The following is a 17883-nucleotide window of genomic DNA, read 5'->3' as shown; positions in this document are numbered from 1 at the left end:
GGGCCCAGAACTGTCCCTTTAACATCCAATATCTAATGTCTGGTTTTTGTGGGCCTTTATATCTTATTTGGGCATAAACGTCAAAAAGTGGGCTTAAGCCCAGTAAAATGGAAGCCCGGGTGAGAGATTTTTTTCCCCCCAAAAATAAAAAGAGATAGAGAGAGAGAGAGTAGGGAAATTAGAGCTGGCATGCTGCTGCTTTCTTTCTTTCCTTCCGCCTTTTGGGACAACGGTTAAACCTTAGCAAAACCTCTGAGCTAAGAGCTTTGCTTGTTCTTCGGTCTTGTTGATGGGGAAGAAGCAGAAGGTGATTCTGCCGCCGGACCTCCCTCCGGAGCTCTCGGAGGACGAAATTGAAGTTTCCGATGAAGACCTGGATTTCGTTCGGGAGAACCGCGACTATGCTGGCTTGATTTCAACCTTGGACACCCAGTCCATTACCAAGTTCGTATCTACCCCCTTTCGATGACTTCATCGTCCTATGTAATGTTTTGATGCAATTTCACTAGCAACAGGCTAGTTTGATGTATGATGAGTCTAAGTCTTGGAACTTGATATAACTAAATCTCTGAATGCTGAAGGAAATGAGATATTATAAGTCCCCAACTAAGGAATAAGTTTATAAAATTACTTGGGCGCAGAGAAATGTGTCTAGACTAGATGTCACTGATAGGGGTGTGATTAGTCAGAAAGTTTCAAGTTTTGTCACAATTTATAAATTGGAGAAGTTGCTTAATACGTCAATCAAAAGGTCCGGCCAATAAACTTTATGCCAGTACTGATAAGTTTGCTTGTCGTACCACTTTTAGCAGCCGTCACATAGTAGCGGGTAAAATCCCCCCCCCCCCAAAGCTCCGTTTTCTTTTGTTTTGTTTTTAGGTTAAGGTGTCTGGTATCATTACTTACATTTTGGTTTTCTATTATGTACTTTTAATTTGAATCAAAAGTGGAAATCTGGTGTGATCGTCATCTTAGCATGGTTATATAAGGCGGAAATATCTGCTGTCACTCAAACTTACTACGTTGTTATTGTGAGTTCTGCGTGATTGAATAACTTAGGCTGACTATCTTTAAAATCTAGACATGTGACTCGAGTTGCTGATGCCAAAGAGGATGACTTGGAGGCCCTTTATGAGAAACGCATGAGAAAAAATGCTCTGAAGAAAGAAACAGAGGAAACTAGTCTTCAAGTTGATCGTGTAGATGCTCTTCCAGTGAAGACCTTGGATGGAAAACTCTACTACCGAACGGGTCTTTTCTTCTTTTACTTCAAACTTTTCCATTGTGAATGCCTGATCCCTCGATCTTTTATGAAAGCGCTCTATTAATTAGTTGTTCTCATCACATTCTGTAGTTTCAAAGGCAGAAAATGGTTCAGCTGAAGTGGAAATTGGAGGTGATAATGATGATGGTAATGCGGATAAAGGTTTAGTGAAGCTAAGTAAGGCTGAAAGGAGAGCTAAACTCAAGAAAATAAAGAAAGACGCAAAGAAGCAAGGGAAAGAAGTGGCTAACGCAGAGGTGCAGCCAGCACCACAAGCAGCAGTACTGGTACTGTATTAATTTATGTCACATTTGAAGTTCCCTTGGACCGGATTGACAAAAGTTTTTTTTTTTCCTTTTGATGGTTCACAAGCCCGCTTTGATCTAGGCCGCCTGATATTATGTTGATTTGCTAGTACCATGTCTTGAAAGCTATTTCCTCCCTTTATTTGCAAACATTTGATTGCTTTGTGTTTGTTTGAATCATGTGCCACATGCTTGTTCCCTATGATGGATTCCATTTGATGGAAATGCAAATTCTTTACATATTGCACAATTGAGGCTTTCAGTCAGCTGATGATTTTGCATGTATTTGTTATTTGTATTTGTGCCGCCTAGAGAAGGTCTTCCCTTTCAAGGCATTAATGCAATATTTGGTATGCAGAAAAGTCTTTTTTGAAAAGGAAATGGGAAAGTGCGCCGCCTTATAATAGAAAGAAATCATAAAGCAACGCACTTTCCTATTTCCTTTCCAGAAAACACTTTTCTGTGTACCAAACATTGCCTAAGGCTTTTCCCACATTGATCCTGTTTTATAGCATTCAATAGTTTTGTCCAATAAAGTGAAGTTATACATTTTTTCCTCACTTCCTATTGGTTGCAATCTTTTGTATTATCCCCTTGAACTGCATCATATGTGATAGGGTTACAGATTACTGAATTAGAAACTTGGGACTCAATATTCTGTGTAATTTTCAGCAGATTCTCTGTTTTTTGTTTAGGCCGAGGTAAAACAAGATCTTACTGCTGAGGAGGCATTTGAAAATAAGAAACTTAAGCTTGCAGAGCTTGGAAACGCCTTGCTCACAGACCCAGAATCTAATATCAAGTTGCTGAAAGAGATGGTTCAAATCTCTAAAGAAAATGATCAGAGCATTGTTAAACTTGGACTGCTATCACTCTTGGCTGTTTTCAAAGACATTATTCCTGGGTATGCCTGATAATTTCATCACATATTCCATATTTTATGCATTATCATATCAGTATAACCCGCATTCAGTTTACTTCCTCACTCTGGTTAATTTTATTTACTTTTTTCTTAATTTACTTCTACCTTTATGCATTTTACAGTTATCGTATTAGACTGCCCACCGAAAAGGAATTAGAAATGAAGGTTTCAAAAACTGTCAGAAAGATGCGTTATTATGAGTCCACTCTTCTTTCAGCATACAAGGTTTGTGCTCATGTCAGATAAATACTGTATTCTGTACTATTAACTGATAACTAATTCTGGGGACATAAAATTTTTCTTTCACCATCTAGTTGTTATTCTTAAATGACTTTGGTGCTTGAAATGGTGTCTGCTGTCCTATTCTTATGCCTACCTCTGCTGCTGGCCATATTTTTTGTAATATTATTTAGGATCACTATAAAATGTGAACATTGTTAGTTATTATTAAAAATTTGTTTATGATGGATTGACATAGTAAATGAACATGTTATGTCACTAAGATGATTTGTTTCTGGCCCTTCCTATTTTTCACATTTTGTCAGGCATACCTCCAAAGGCTGATAGACCTAGAACACGAGCCCTTATTCCAGCATGTTGCAGTTCGTTGTATTTGTGCGTTGCTTGATGCAAATCCCCATTTCAACTTTCGTGAAATCTTGTTGGCCACTGTTGTCAGAAACATAAGTTCTACAAGTGATGCTATAAGGTTCAGTACTATTTTTGTTTTATTTATTATGCATTATATTAAGCTTTTCCAAAATTCTATGGAATTGCATTGGCATTATCAATAAAGGATATTTATTATTGCCTTTAAAATTTTAAGCTGAACAGTTCATCTTCACTAAATTTGCAAAGGGAACTATACTGCCATGAGATGAAACGTCATAACTAAAATTCTTGTATCATTTGTCTCTATTTTTCCCCCCTTTATTCTAATTAGCATAGCAGTTGAAAGAAGCTATTTGTCCTATCCATGATATTTGTCTCTATGGTTTTAAACCGTTTGATTTAATTATAAATAAAAGGTTTTATAGAGCAGGAGACTGCTGGCCTCAGAGAAGCAACCTTCCCCAGGAAACATTGGCCAAGTAAATATACCATCAGGTCATTAATATAGGACATAAGAAGGATAGTAATTATCTTGTGTTTGTTTCACAGTTAATTCCTTGAGATGAAAGCAGTATCGGGAAGTTTAATAAAGGCCTCGAACTATCCCATAAAGCTGTAATCATTGAAAACATTTACATGTTCAATGTGTTTTTCTATTGGCAGTAATTTTACATTATACATGCATAGAAAAAATATTTCAAATGTATAAGATAATTTAAGTTTAGTTTTGATAAAGCAGAAGAAGAACTCGAGTAAAAAGTTAGATATTAGATTTATCAAAAATCATGTTCCATGTGCAATTTTTTATGAGCCCTCCCTCGCTGTCCCAATTCTTAGCGATTCTATATAACTGAAGTGACCCCTGAATGTTGTAGGAAATAATTTCTATTGGGTATCATGAATTTTCTTGCTTAGAGAATGAACTCGTTTTTGGTATCTGTTTGTTCTTTTTTTTTTTTTTTTTTAAAAAAAGAATTTCTGGGTTTGTTTGCATTGTATATTGCCATTTATGTGGCTAATTAAATTTCATTTGCATGATTAACAGAAAACTCTGTTGTTCTACAATTAAGTCACTATTTACAAATGGGGGTAAACATGGTGGTGAAGCTACTGTAGAGGCTGTTCGGTTGATTGCTGATCAAGTTAAAGCTAATAATTGCCAACTACATCCTGAATCCATTGAGGTTATAGTTCCCACCTATTCCCTTTTTTTTTTTTTTTGGTTGGTGTCTTCACTTGGTTGATTTTCTGCTTTGCTGATCAAGTTGCTATTGCATTCTATATGGTCAAAAATTTTATTGGGTTAAACCCATTTTCAGGGAGAGTTTTACCTCTGGCATTTAGTCGTTTGATATCTTTTTGATCTTTTTCTGTTTGTTCATTATTTTGAATCCTTCTCCAGGTTTTCCTGTCTCTTTCATTTGATGAGGATCTAAGGAAGTCTGAAAAGACAGATAATGATCATAAAGCGAGAAACAAGAAAAATAAGAAAAGAAAAAATGTGGATGCACCAAATCAGCTGCAACAGAACGAAAGAAAGAAAAGTAAGCAGGAATTGATATCAAAGATGAGAGAGGAGGTATTTTTCATCCTCAAGAATGACCTACTTTTGATTGCTCTGGCTAAGCATATCCTTGATTTATGTTAATAGAGCAATGCTTTTTGTAGGTTGAAGCTGATTACAAGGCTGCATCTTTTACACCAGATGTTATGGAGCAGAGACAAATGCAATCTGAAACACTCTCTGCAGTGTTTGAGACATATTTTCGTGTTTTAAAGCACACAATGGAGTCCACAGCTGTGAGGTTTGTTCATATAACTTGTATTTTGTGTTTCATTGAGGCTTTGATATCATATGGATGTGAATCTTTCTGTTTCTGTCTAGGATATTGATGATCTCTGCTCTTTTTTTGGCTTAGACCCGAGGCAAATTCCGGGACATTATCTGATACAATTGGATCCCACTCATTGCTTGCTCCATGTCTAAAAGGACTGGGAAAATTTTCGCATCTGATTGACCTTGATTTCATGAATGATCTTTTGATCCATCTGAAAAAGCTTGCTTCTAGTGGTAGCAACTCAGGCAACGGTTCTGAGAAGTCTCCTAAATGTTTGACTGTATCTGAGCGTCTCCAATGCTGCATTGTTGCTTTTAAAGTGATGAGGAACAATCTTGACGCCTTGAATGTTGATTTACAAGACTTCTTTGTCCATCTTTACAATCTTTTACTTGAATACAGGCCAGGAAGGTTTGCCCGAATGCCAATCTCCCAAAATTCACTGTTGTAATGGTTAATATTTTCCCATTTCTAGATATTGCCAGGACATGCAGGATAGAGCGTTTACGTCAGTGGCCTAATATAATTTGCGTGGAAAATTAATTAATACTTCATTGTGTATATTATGCATGATAGTACACGCTTTATTCATGTGCCTTCAAAGGAATCATGGTAACATAAAGGAGTATTTGGACCGGTCAACTTCTTTTCACAGCATTAGCAAATTCTTCTGCCTTGTTCAGTGTTTAAATCTTTCTGGGTTTCTTTTCTCTTATATGAAACAGAGATCAAGGAGAGGTGTTAGCAGAAGCGTTGAAGATAATGTTGTGTGAAGATAAGCAGCATGACATGCAAAAGACTGCTGCATTTATAAAACGTTTGGCTACAATTTCATTGTGTTTCGGATCTCCAGAGTCCATGGCTGGTATGTTTTTGTTGTCTTTAACCCCATGAAACACATGAACTGGCACAAATACATTACTTAATTCACGAAGAACCAGAAGTGTGACATCTCGTTATCCTTCTGAATTTTTTCAGCCTTAGTCACAGTGAAGCATCTCCTTCAGAAGAACGTAAAGTGCAGAAATCTGTTGGAAAATGACACTGGAGGAGGCTCTATTGCAGGCACGATTCCGGTAAGCTTCTTAATTTTATCTGTTATTTGTTGGCACTTACGAGGATACTCTTATGGAACACATTTTTGGAGAAGTGAAAGACGGACGTGTTATTAAAAGGAAGTTGTAATGCAGTTATATGACTTCTACCAAGGGAACCTTCCTTGTTTGTAGATTCTAGATTTTGGCTGTATCTTACTGTTGACTGTTGCATTATTCTTCTTTAAGTATCTTTTATTCGTATCTTATTTCTGGAAGAAACTGGATATGGATTTCATGGGCAAAGGCTATTGATGTTAAAACGCAAGACTTTGTGAATTCCATTTTATAATCCTTTTTAGCCAAGACCATCATAATCCTCAGTTCCTTTTTTTTTTTTTTTTAATGCTAGTGCTATTATCACCGACCATGTTGCTGTGTTTTGCAGAAATATCAACCAAATTCCACAGACCCCAGTTTAAGTGGCGCTCTCGCCTCAGTATTGTGGGACCTCAATCTTCTATCCAAGCATTATCATCCAGCTATATCCACAATTGCCTCTGGCATTTCAACCATGAGTACCGCTCATAACCAAGTTTTTCTCTCCAACATTTCTCCTCAACAAGCTTTCAAGGACATGTCCCTTGAACAAGAACAAGTTTCACCACAAACTGGCAGCGTAAAGCTAAATAGCAAGAGGAAAAGAGCAAATGGAGCCCCCCCATCCCCTTCAATTGGATCTACAGCAGATTCAAGTCCATTTGATGAGGATGAGCTAAGGAAGAAACTTGCTTCTCATTTTATGCTTCTACACGACATTAAGGAGAATGAAAGGTTGAGAAGGGGGTTGGAGAAGACTACGCTGTCTCTTGAGCTTTATAAACAGTACAAGAAACAAAAGAAGCAAGGATCAAAGACTAAAAGCAAAGCTTAGTGGCGCATCTTGAATATATTCTCTGAGAATTTTGTAACGTTTGTTCTCATTCATTGGCTCCATATTATTAATTTTCCATAGGTCTTTTTTGGAAGTCACGGTTCCAAAGTTTTGTGTGGGAATTTATTGACCGGCCGGTGTAATATAGATCAGTTCGCATCATTAGCTGAGGGAAAGGTACGCTTCTTTTGTGGGAATCGGACGGCACATTCCCTACCATCATTTAATTGTTAACTATTATCATTTTTATTTTATATTGAAACTGCTTATTTTGAAGAGCTTCTCTTTGCCAAGGAGTGCCATCTTATTGAAAGGGGCTGTGAATATTTAAATATGAGATCTTTAATTTGAGTCCTGTAAACAGAAAGAATGTCTTCGAAAAACGAACATAACACAAATTGTACTGGATCTCAAACAATTGTGTGCGCTACTAGTTTAGTAACCCAGGTTTGCAGTGCCGTGCTTTAGGAAAATAATACTACCTCCGGTCTTTAATATAAGACCCGTTTGACTTTTTGTTTGGTCCTAATTATAAGACCCCAATCTATTTTTTCTCTCATATTTATATATTTTTTTCCAAGATAGTCCTTCTAATAATGATAGTTCTAGCCAATACACTTAATTAGCAAGGATATTTTAGGAATGACAACACTTATTTATTACAAATAACTAACTTAACTTACTTCCTTAATCTCCTCAAATAAGTCAACTGGGTCTTATAATTAGGACCGGAGGTAGTATAATATAATGCTCAATCCCCTTCTTGTCAATTAATTTTAAAAAAATGGATATGCAGAATCATTTAAAAAAAAACATTTGAATATCCTAAAGAACTACCCTGTGTGTTTACCCATCGAGCACCACACTCGGTTTATCCATGGAATAGTACACTCACTACAACATTAATGAATATTCCTCTCGTTATGTTTACAAGTCACTTTTAACATATTTTATGTAAACTAAGAAAAACTTTAAATTCTATTAACTCTACATTAAAATTCAATAATTTTCTAAATTTATTCCTATTTAATATATATTATATATCTCATAAAAACAATATCAATATAAGAATAAATAAAGGGTAAAATTATATATTTATAGGAAAAATTTTGCTCTTCACTTCATAAATATGATCAAAAAATTTCTTCTCTACCTTATAAATAGGAACTAGAGGAGCAGCGGAAACATGAGCAGGGAGAAATAATTTTACGAGAATCAGGCCTTGCCGATTTGCTTGATTAAATCGGTCCTATGTCTAACTCGGCCATAACTCAGCCCAATCAATGGGCCAATTGGTCAAATTAGTCATGTTTTATTTATCAAGTATTACGGCCTCTTTTTAACTGCATATTATTTTCCTTTGAATTTAAATGACAATTTTTATTAAAAAAAAATGACAATCGTATGCCGGAAAAAATGCTCATTTTTATGACTATAGATAATCATTTAGTTTTATATTAAGCATACATTATTTAAAATATACTACCTCTTGTCCTTAATATACGACTTTTTTATTTTTATTTTAGTCCTAAATATAAAACCCCAATCCACTTTATCTCTCATATTTATCTATTTTTTTTAAAGATAACTCTTCTAATAATAATAGTTATAATCAATACATTTAATTAACAAGGATATTTTAAGAAAGATAACACTTATTTATTATAAATAACTAACTTAACTTATTTCATTAATCTCCTCAAATTAATCAATTAACTCTTATATTTAAGAGCGGAGGTAGTATTAATTTACTCGTACCCTGTTCAACTACAATTTTAAACTCTAGCCTTACTATTAAACTGAGTCGGTGCTTAGACTGGCATAACGGCCAACCCAATTTTCTTAAACCCTATGAATTCCCTATGTTATTTTAAGCACTTTTTTTTCTTTAAAAAAAAAAAAAAGATTCTATATTTACGCGCACCTATCATAAAATTCCAAAGGTAGACAACGAGCTGTTCATGTCCCTCCAGGCAAAAATAGAGAGGTGTTCGAGATATGAAATCTACTAAACTAGATGAACAATATATAGCAGAGCTTATAGTCAAAATCTTTAATGCTAGAACCAAAGATATAGCATCATGGAGTTCAATCTACAATTTCACCTTCCTCTTCAGATTCTTCAAATTCTCCATCAGGACATTCCTCTTGCGGATTGACTTGCTCTATACAGTCATTTTCATTATCATCACAATCTCCATCTTCAATAACATCACCGCGTTTGTCATTTATCAAGTTCACAAGGTCTTGATCACCACCTTCAGGACCATTTTCTTTGACCATAACAGATGGATATCTAAGTGGCTTGTCAGGCCATTCTTGGAAAAAGGAATTCATTACCATGAACCTGAAAGCCTGAAATAAATGGCTCTTATCCCTCTTTATATCTGCACTCAATAGTTTTTGCAACAAAGTTGGACTTCTCTTGTCTGATGAAGGGTCTGGCGCCACATCTTTGTTTGCAAATTTCTGCTTCTTGGAATACCTACCTTTTCTGTCTGTTCTTTTGTCAAACTTGTTTTTGAATTTTCTTTTGTTAGAGGAATTCCTTTTCTCTCCACCCTCAAAACCCTTTGTTCTAGAATCCTTCAGATAGTAAGATGGTATTTCAGCAACTTCAACCCCTAACTCAGCTTGCTTTGCTAAAATCTCCTTGAGCTGCCACAAACAAAAATTTAATATATTACCAACGAGTTCAAATACTACTTAGGAACCAGGAAAAGATATGTCTATTTTCACTTTGATTTCATGCTAGAAATGGAGAAAAGCCAAACCAAGGGAGCGTTAGCTACAAAACAATTCAGTTGAACCACACTATTAAATTTGGAAATATCATTTCCCTGGAATATTGTCTTCAGGTGAAAAAGCTCGACTCTTCTGGGAAAAGGGATCTTCATTTGCAAATTTTATGATCCACAGTTGATGCCTCAGATTAATATCTTCTGGTTTTCGGTGTAAAAATTGTTTCTCTGTTCATATGAATCAGGTAACATAGCTAATCTTTAACAATTAGGCATGTCAACTGGGAAGGACTCGCGAAATCACAAACTTCTAGGTTAGTCGCTGAATGTGAGACCAATAATGTAAATGTAAAAGAGCACCAATAATTTGCGCATATAACTATGAAACAATATACCTCTCTTCGGAAAACCTCCCTATCAGTGACCTTCAATGCACTTTGTTGCTCCTTCTGCTTCTGCAGGTAGTATTTCAAATCTTAGACAACAGCTTTCGATAAATAAAATTGAAATAAATAAAGAAGTTCATTTAACCTTTTGAATGTTGCCTTTGGTAGGGTAGTTCTTCTTCCTTGCTTCACGCCACTGCTGGATTTCTTGGTCAGTGTATATCACTGACAAAGATCTAACAATTTGAGAAACAACCCAACATTGATCAGATACAAAATCAAGGTTCGAGAGTCAGATGATGTTAATAGAAAATGATGTGTCATACACTAAGAAACACAATGTTTTAGAAAGTTGTTGAAAGAGAAAATGAAGTTGTCAAACCAAGAGAGAAAGCAGACTTGATTTCTAATCTTTAAATTTGTTCCCAAAAGAGAACAAATATTTTTCATCTTCTATAGGAAATGAAGGCATCTGAAATCTTAAAATATACTGCCAACATCAAGAATGGTCTAAACCTTATTGATTGACTAGATATTGGAATGAAAAATTTTATTCGATTTCAGGACTTGATATGTAGCTTTTCAAGCTTGTGGACAGATTCAAATGGTAGTTAGAGAGCATAATATAATAGACAGTGAACTTATATGTAACGTGCAAGCATAAAAATTTTGATTTGGTGGTTCTGCAGATGAATATAAATTAAAAAGACTGGCAACAACTACCTTTTCAGTTCCTTGTTCTGTTCCTTATAGTTAGAGCCAGAATTTCCCACCTTCTCATTGTTGAACCCTGTTTGTTCAACCAATATTAAGTTAATTGTTCATACTAATAGCACCCTTGGAACACGAAGGACTAAAAACCAATCATAAATTCAGCACATCATATAAAACCACAGCTTAAGTGACCGTCTTTAGTTTTTTAATATAACTTTCAAATTTCCGCTCCATTATTGACATTGAATAATTGTTGAAATTTGATGAAAAGCAAACAACAAATTGATAAAGTAATTACAGAAGAATACAGGGGAAGTTGGAGTCTTACAACCTGTAGCAGAGCTATATTTGCAAGGCTCTGCATGCAGCATGGCAACATAGCAGGCTATTAACAACCATCTCAAAGCAAAATAGGCATTTGCCTTTGTAAGAAGGTAAAGAAATTCAAACCTTTGGGCCGATGTTCTTTTGGAGTCCCAAATTTCTTCTTTCCTTTGTTGATATCATGAAACTTGGACTTTTGAAACCTACATCAAAGGGATGTAGATTTTCGTTTGGTCAAATGATGCATATCATCATGTGTAAACAAAATAAATTAAGAGGAATGAAAGAAGACAGCTGCGTACCCTCCTTGAAATCTCCCTCGATTTGGATTATTTTTTAAGTTTTTGCTCAGTGAACCTTTCCAATTAGGGTTTGGAGCATTAGCTTTGACATTGTTCATAGGATTTGCCTGCAATAATCAGATTCATACTAAAAACAATAGCCACCACTATTTTACTATAGTACATGCGGCTGAGCAGAATATATGACTGGAAAAAAGTGGTGATTATTGTATTTAATAGAGAGAAAGAGGCTACCTGAGAATTTGAAAATGCAGGTTGGGAGTGTTTTGCATGCAGTTGCTTCAAACCATTAGGATTAGGTGGTGCCCGAGTGTTCCCCTCCAACTGCTGAGATGCAAAAGGCGATGATGTGAAAGCATTTGTTTTTCCAGGTGAGAACATGTTTTTCTCATTCTGGTTAAACTGTGGCCTAACCTGGTTTCCAGGCACATGATTTAATGGCAGATTTGCGGAACAAAATGGATTTTGAGGAACCATAGCCTGAGGCACTTGGTTTCCAGGCACATTATTTAACTGCATAGGTGCAGAAGAAAATGGAGTTTGAGGAATCATAGCTTGAGGCACTTGGTTTGGAAAGCTGCACATAGGATGGGAACCTGGAGGCATACCATATGGAATAACTTGAGCTGGGTTTGAGACCTGCATAGGTAACTGTTGATTCATATTTTGCAGGGGCAACGGAGCACAAAATTGTCCATTTTGCATATTCATGTTATTTTGCTGAAGCAAACTCGCAATATTTTGTGCTAAAATATGCCCCTGGGCCTGAGACAAATTAAATTGACCTCCATTCACCATGTTTTGTCCCTGAGCGGGAAACAGTGGATTGCAATTCATATTGCCAACACCATTCTGCTGACCAAGCAAGGTCAAATGAGGTGGAACCAGCTGATTGTTTTGCAATGGATGAAAATTATTAGCAGCTTGCATGAAAGGAAGTGGATTGACCATTGGCTGCATATTGGTCATAAAGGGATTCATGTTTTGGAGGATTCCTGCACCCAATGGAGGGCGGGTTTGTATGCCCAGATTATTGTTTGGCAAGGGAAGCTGTTGCTGGTTACCGTTAGTCATGAGACCAGATTGACCTATGGATCTTGTATTGTCAAAGCATGACAGGAACAGAAACTCAGAACTCTTACACCTCAAAGTCCAGAGGGAATTGCAGAGGCACAAAATGTTTTATGTTTGGAAGATATAACCTGTACATTGACAGAGCATTGTTCTGGTTAAAAAATTTACTTATCAACACAAACAAGTGTGTGCACGCACGCACAAGGGAAAGAGATAACTTACCAGATGTAATTGAGGACATAATGAGAAAAATCATGGTGTTGCAAGGGAAAGAAAGCTCTAGAACCAAGGGTGAGCTACCAATGGACCTATATGAAGATCATCATGTAAAGTTCAGCCTAAACACGTACTCAGTAATCCTGAAAAGCAAGAAGATCAGCTCAGTTAGAGCAACTTAATAAAACTTCAGAGAAAATAAGAAAGCCTGACTGTGAGAAATTGATTAACAAATTAAAAACAAATGGCATAAGCATGTTGTTGTTGAAAAATCAAGCAAGGAAACCATAACTTGGCCACAAATACAAAAGTTATTCCCCAAATTTTCAACTCAATTTACGTTAAAGGATGCTGTCGCTACAAAATCAGAGGCATAACAAGCTCAAGCAAATAAGCAAAACCCATCATTAAGTGTTTATTTCATAAAGTGGCCAATAAAAAATGACACATCAACACTTAAAACCATCGCACCCCAATAAGAACAGGACCAAGATCCAAAATTGACAGACCCCGCAAATTCATGGACAGCATTCTGAAAAATGAATTTCATGAACATATGCTGAATGTAAACCCAGCGTGTGCATTCACACACATATATAATAGCTTCCTACCCCATGCACAGCAGCAAGAGTGACAAGGTTGCTTTATAATTGTCAATAACGTTGGGAATAACCCATAAGATATGTAAGGCCAAAGAAACAAACTTGAAAATGTGTACAACTGCTCCAATACGATACACTAAAGAACAGCAGGAACATCAGGATTTGCAGAAATATTTACAGTAGAGTGTCACAACTTATTTCCAATTAGTTAATCAACTCTGAAGAGAGAATTTATAGAACTTAGGAGAATTGCAATTATAATGACTAAAAAGTAGCTCCTCAGTTGTTATAGGGACTTTTGGTAATTATTTTTCCTTCTTGGGACCTCATAGCAATTCTTCTTGGATCTTATTCAGACTCACTTATACCTCACCTTGAAATCTAACACCTCAAACGGAATAACCGGGGCCGGGCGGAGGATTCTATACCAAAAAGCATGAACTTCTTTCATCATTAATGGATTCACACATAGAAAGCAACCTATTTACTATAAAAACTCCAGTCAACAAAGCCGGGTCAGCAATGCAGCTCTCTCCCTCCCTTTCTCCAATATTTCAACTCTCTTCCGGCCGTTTCGTTTCATTCTTATGAAGCCTTCATAGAGAGGACAAGAGAAGAAACCCACAATGATCCCTGATGCTGCTAAGCTCAGGGTTTTACATATTACTGTATGCTTAAAATGTAATCCAGTAGTAACAAATACATGAACAAAACCTCAGACAATACCTTTTGAGCTTTCCTTTATTTCCTTGAACAAGACTAAAAGAAGCATCATCTGTGAGTAGGATGGCATGGAGTGAGAAGAAGAAATAAAAAAGACGAGACTTTGTGATGTTTTACCTGATTCTGTGAGTTTGCTTCCCTTGCTGTGGCGAGGCGAGCTCCTGAGGCATAAACCCTCCGTATTTTGGTTTCGTGGCAGCTCGGGGAAAAAAGATCCCGTAGTGGATGGTCTTCCTGGAGTTTCCCAAAGAATTAATTTTGGACCGTTAGATTTAATGAATGGCCCGGCACGTTAAAAATAAAAATTGTCTTCTAAATAAAAGGCGAGCTTGAACTAACGGAATTGAATCCAATAAAAAGAATTAGTTCCTCACAAAACGTGAAAAATCAAAATTTGAATCTCTATTAGAAGAGGTGCCTATATTTAGTATTTGATAGTATCTCAAATATGACTGCTTCTAATTTAAAAAAAAGAGAGCTTAAGCTAAGGCATATTTAAACTATAATATAATGAATTGTTTGGTCCTCAATTTGAGAATTAATGAATGAATCCATATGGCTTAGCAATTTCTTCTTCTCCCTTCTCAATAGGAACTTTCCATTTTTTTTCCAGGCACGTGTATTCAACATTTTTTTATTAGAGTCAATTTTATTCAAAACATTATCAAATACTAAATGTCAGTACGTTTTTTAATACAAGAAACTAAATCCTTCCCTTAGGCTCAGCTCTATCAGTAATAGGAACTTTTTTTTTTTTAAGCTCAAATTCTGATAGGCTTTTTATTGAGCCCAACAAGAATAATCTTGGACTAAACCACTCACGCATTGGGTTACGTATGAGCATGGGCTTCTCCCACTTGGCCAGACAGAAATCGAGCGAAAAGAAAAAGGAGCCACTGCTTGAGTCCCTTGTAGAAGATTTGCAAGTTAAATGATGATATTTAAGAGGTGTTTGACAACCTAAAAAGTACTTCTCAGAAACACTTTTTTGTAAAACGAAACAAACTCCTTCACATATTTACTTCGTAAATCGTAAAAACACTTTTGAAACCATGGTTTGGTTTCTATCCAAACACCCTCTTAAATAAAGCAATAAATTACTTAATTTAAAACTACTTGAATGTTATATAGAATTTTTTTTTGAAAAAATTGTAAGAAATTAATAAATTTTTAGGTCAAAAAAATAAAAGCATTTACATAGAGAATTCATCAGTAAAGAGGTGTGGCAATTTAATTTATGTGAATAACCCCAGCTGCGAATTTGACCCTTCACAGCGAAAATTAAACCATTCCCCCTTCTTTGTTTATCGTTTAAGAGAATATCATAATTATGCCTAATTTACTTCTTTTTCATAGTTTTCTAAAGCGTGATTATGTCAAATCGGTCAATATTAATGTGTAGTCTACATAATTTGATTGTTATTACTATCTTGGATTTTAAATATAAGGGCTAACTAGAAAATTAAGTTTGATCCCTAAATACAAAAATTCAATCCGTTTTGCTTCTCATACTTTTTTTTTTTGAACTTATCCCTATTTATTACACATATTAATGAAGTTTGCATTGAATGATTTTAAAAGATATTTTAAAAAAATCAACACTAGTAACTAATTTAACTAGTTTTTTTTATCTACTAAAATCAATTAAATGGGTTTATACTAGAAATTGGAGGTAGTAATTTACATTGCCCACAATTTTTGAAGATAGAGCATAGAATTATAGCCTTAATTATAAAAAGGATCGATCGGAGAAACACAGTGCAGAAAGTTAAATTAATTAGAAATTTAGAACAATATCACGTGACTTGAGAATCCAAAAAAATTCACATTGATTAATTGAGATTTGACATTGCTAATTAGCTTAGAAAATATAACTAGCTAGGATCAATCAATATCTTAATTGGGCGTAAACGTACTTATATATGATTTAATTTAAAAGCTGAGCTAGTACAAAGTTAAGCTCATAATCATAACTAATCTTATCATGTGGCTAGTAAATTTATATATTATTGGAACTCAGATAATAGAATCAAAGTATCAATCATAATATATATATATATTGTTGCCATGGAGGAATATGATTTTTGGGTCATTATTGTTGGGCATGTGACCTGTACAGAAACTCACATGCAGCCTCCATTAATCTTCAAGGTGGGTAGGTGGATGGTTCGAATTTCCAAGTCATGTAACAAAACGTTCGAGCACAAAATAACAAAATGTCTACGTATTTTTTTCCGAATAAAAAGGCTCTACATGTACTTACGTATTTATTTTATTGAATGTGGAGGGTCCGAATCAAAAACCGTATCATTTCTTTAAAACATACGCATATATGTAAATCCAAGCATCAAAAAGTACATATCTATATATATGGTCTCTCGAATATAATCATGATTCCAAATTAGAAATAGTAAAAGGTGTGAGAAAGGACAATGATTTCTGATAACATGACCACCTCGTACCATGTGCTTACGGCGTTAATACAGGTGCATCGCACTACTACTTCATGATTATCAATCAGATTCTGAGTTTATATATATATATATATATATATATATATTCTTTTTTTGTTTTAGGAATTAATCCCATTAATCTTGTGCAATATCTCTGTGTATAGGCTGTAAAGTTATGGACTTGTTCTAATTTTGAGCATCGTGCATGGAGCTTCTTCATGGATCGGAAGAATATTATATTGTTCTTCCAAGTTCCAACTTATGCGCATCACATTCAAACAACTTGCTTTTGGATTATTTTTTTTACTCCTCTCTCTCATTGTTTTTTTGGCAAGTAAAAAGTATATATTTTTATTTATATATGAATCATTATGGGTAAGTAAAATTTGACATCATTTTGATCTTCGTAAAACTCTATAGTTCATGAAATAGTGTTTTTGGTAAAATAAGCTTTTAAGGATCAAAACAATTCGTTTTAAATTTCAAAGTCAAAATCAAAATGAAATCAAATTTTGAGGACTAAAAATGATACTATTAGTCTAAAAAATTTTCAAGCCCTAGACTCAGGTTAGGTTTAGGACGATCCTATTGATCACAGGAAAAAAGAGTTGTGACACCCAATCTTTTTTAAAAGTACTTCTCCGTAAAAGCTACATGAGCACACCACGTTGCAGCCGCACACACGTTGTTAAAGCATCTGATGCAGACGAGAATGAGTTTCTTGTTCATACTAGAGATATAAAATTTGGATACTTATATGTGTGAACTTGGTTGTGGTTGATATTGAAATTCAAATTAAGTAATATATGTATATGGAGACTGCAATCCTATAATTGAGTCAAAGTTCATTAATTTAATCGTTTAATTTTCAAAGCCTATGATTAATCCATAGCTAGCGTGGCCATTACTGACCCACATTGGATTGATTATCTTGCGTATGCAAGTCAAACATTGTGTTTTGTATCGAACTCTTAAGCCATGTGGGTTAAGTGTGTGCATATAATATTTAATACTCCTCCTCTGCATAACGTTGGGCTTAATTGGGGAATTGATATTAGTCCTATATATAAAATATATTTATCAATTTTTTCTCAAATTAACTTTATTGATATTTTTCCAACAATAATCAGGTAAAAAAGGGAGTGAAAAGATTAAAAAAACTTGGAGTATTTTAGAAGAAAAATATAATATTAACTAATTTGATTAACATCCTTAATATACTTATATTAGTTGGTTAAATCGTACATTAAGGACCGGAAGAGTATTTTATATGTATGATGGCTTGATCGAGGGAATGAAACTAAAGGAAAGTTTAATACAATAGTGGTTGCTTTTCACTCTTAAATGATACTATTGAAGATTTCGATCAGGACGCCAAAAAGAGAAATAATATTAATTTGAAGCGGTCAAAGAGTCAAAAGAATAATTTGTTTGTATAA

At 35.0% G+C, this 17883-nt stretch overlaps 2 protein-coding genes across 3 annotated transcripts; one reads left to right on the top strand and one right to left on the bottom strand.

Annotated features, from left to right (window-relative positions):
* Positions 1-209: 209 nt before the first annotated feature.
* Positions 210-7185, top strand: LOC114754900 (nucleolar complex protein 3 homolog). Its single transcript, XM_028943748.1, has 13 exons — positions 210-444; positions 1082-1251; positions 1355-1551; positions 2265-2473; positions 2614-2716; positions 3037-3200; positions 4149-4287; positions 4506-4682; positions 4772-4908; positions 5023-5352; positions 5667-5806; positions 5920-6017; positions 6424-7185. The coding sequence occupies exons 1-13, from the start codon at positions 290-292 to the stop codon at positions 6907-6909; spliced, it is 2505 nt and encodes an 834-aa protein (XP_028799581.1). The 5' UTR covers positions 210-289; the 3' UTR covers positions 6910-7185.
* A 1668-nt stretch (positions 7186-8853) lies between these two features.
* On the bottom strand, positions 8854-14169 carry LOC114754880 (uncharacterized). 2 transcript variants are annotated; one of them, XM_028943717.1, is made up of 9 exons: positions 14109-14169; positions 12673-12809; positions 11611-12578; positions 11377-11483; positions 11201-11277; positions 10760-10826; positions 10182-10272; positions 10046-10105; positions 8854-9567 (listed from the first exon to the last, which is right to left on the bottom strand). In XM_028943717.1, exons 3-9 carry the CDS (start codon positions 12448-12450, stop codon positions 8998-9000), a joined length of 1812 nt encoding a protein of 603 aa, XP_028799550.1. In that variant the 5' UTR covers positions 12451-12578; positions 12673-12809; positions 14109-14169; the 3' UTR covers positions 8854-8997. The 2 variants fall into 2 exon arrangements, with proteins under 2 accessions (XP_028799550.1, XP_028799549.1); XM_028943716.1 differs by lacking the exon at positions 14109-14169 and adding an exon at positions 13995-14075.
* Positions 14170-17883: the final 3714 nt, after the last annotated feature.

This window comes from Neltuma alba, unplaced genomic scaffold (genome assembly GCF_004799145.2).
Source record: "Neltuma alba isolate B1F8T4 unplaced genomic scaffold, ASM479914v2 tig00010223_pilon, whole genome shotgun sequence".
Taxonomy (NCBI): domain Eukaryota; kingdom Viridiplantae; phylum Streptophyta; class Magnoliopsida; order Fabales; family Fabaceae; genus Neltuma; species Neltuma alba.
This window is presented reverse-complemented; position numbering and strand designations above follow the sequence as displayed.

Excerpts from the sequence above, each read along its gene's own strand:
- LOC114754900 (XM_028943748.1), top strand. The coding sequence starts at position 290 with ATGGGGAAGAAGCAGAAGGTGATTCTGCCGCCGGACCTCCCTCCGGAG. Across the intron at positions 3,201-4,148 it reads TCTACAAGTGATGCTATAAG|AAAACTCTGTTGTTCTACAA; the intron begins GTTCAGTACTAT and ends CATGATTAACAG. Across the intron at positions 6,018-6,423 it reads CTATTGCAGGCACGATTCCG|AAATATCAACCAAATTCCAC; the intron begins GTAAGCTTCTTA and ends TGTGTTTTGCAG.
- LOC114754880 (XM_028943717.1), bottom strand. The coding sequence starts at position 12,450 with ATGACTAACGGTAACCAGCAACAGCTTCCCTTGCCAAACAATAATCTG. Across the intron at positions 11,278-11,376 it reads CGAGGGAGATTTCAAGGAGG|GTTTCAAAAGTCCAAGTTTC; the intron begins GTACGCAGCTGT and ends CCTTTGATGTAG. Across the intron at positions 9,568-10,045 it reads GGGAGGTTTTCCGAAGAGAG|CTCAAGGAGATTTTAGCAAA; the intron begins GTATATTGTTTC and ends TGTTTGTGGCAG.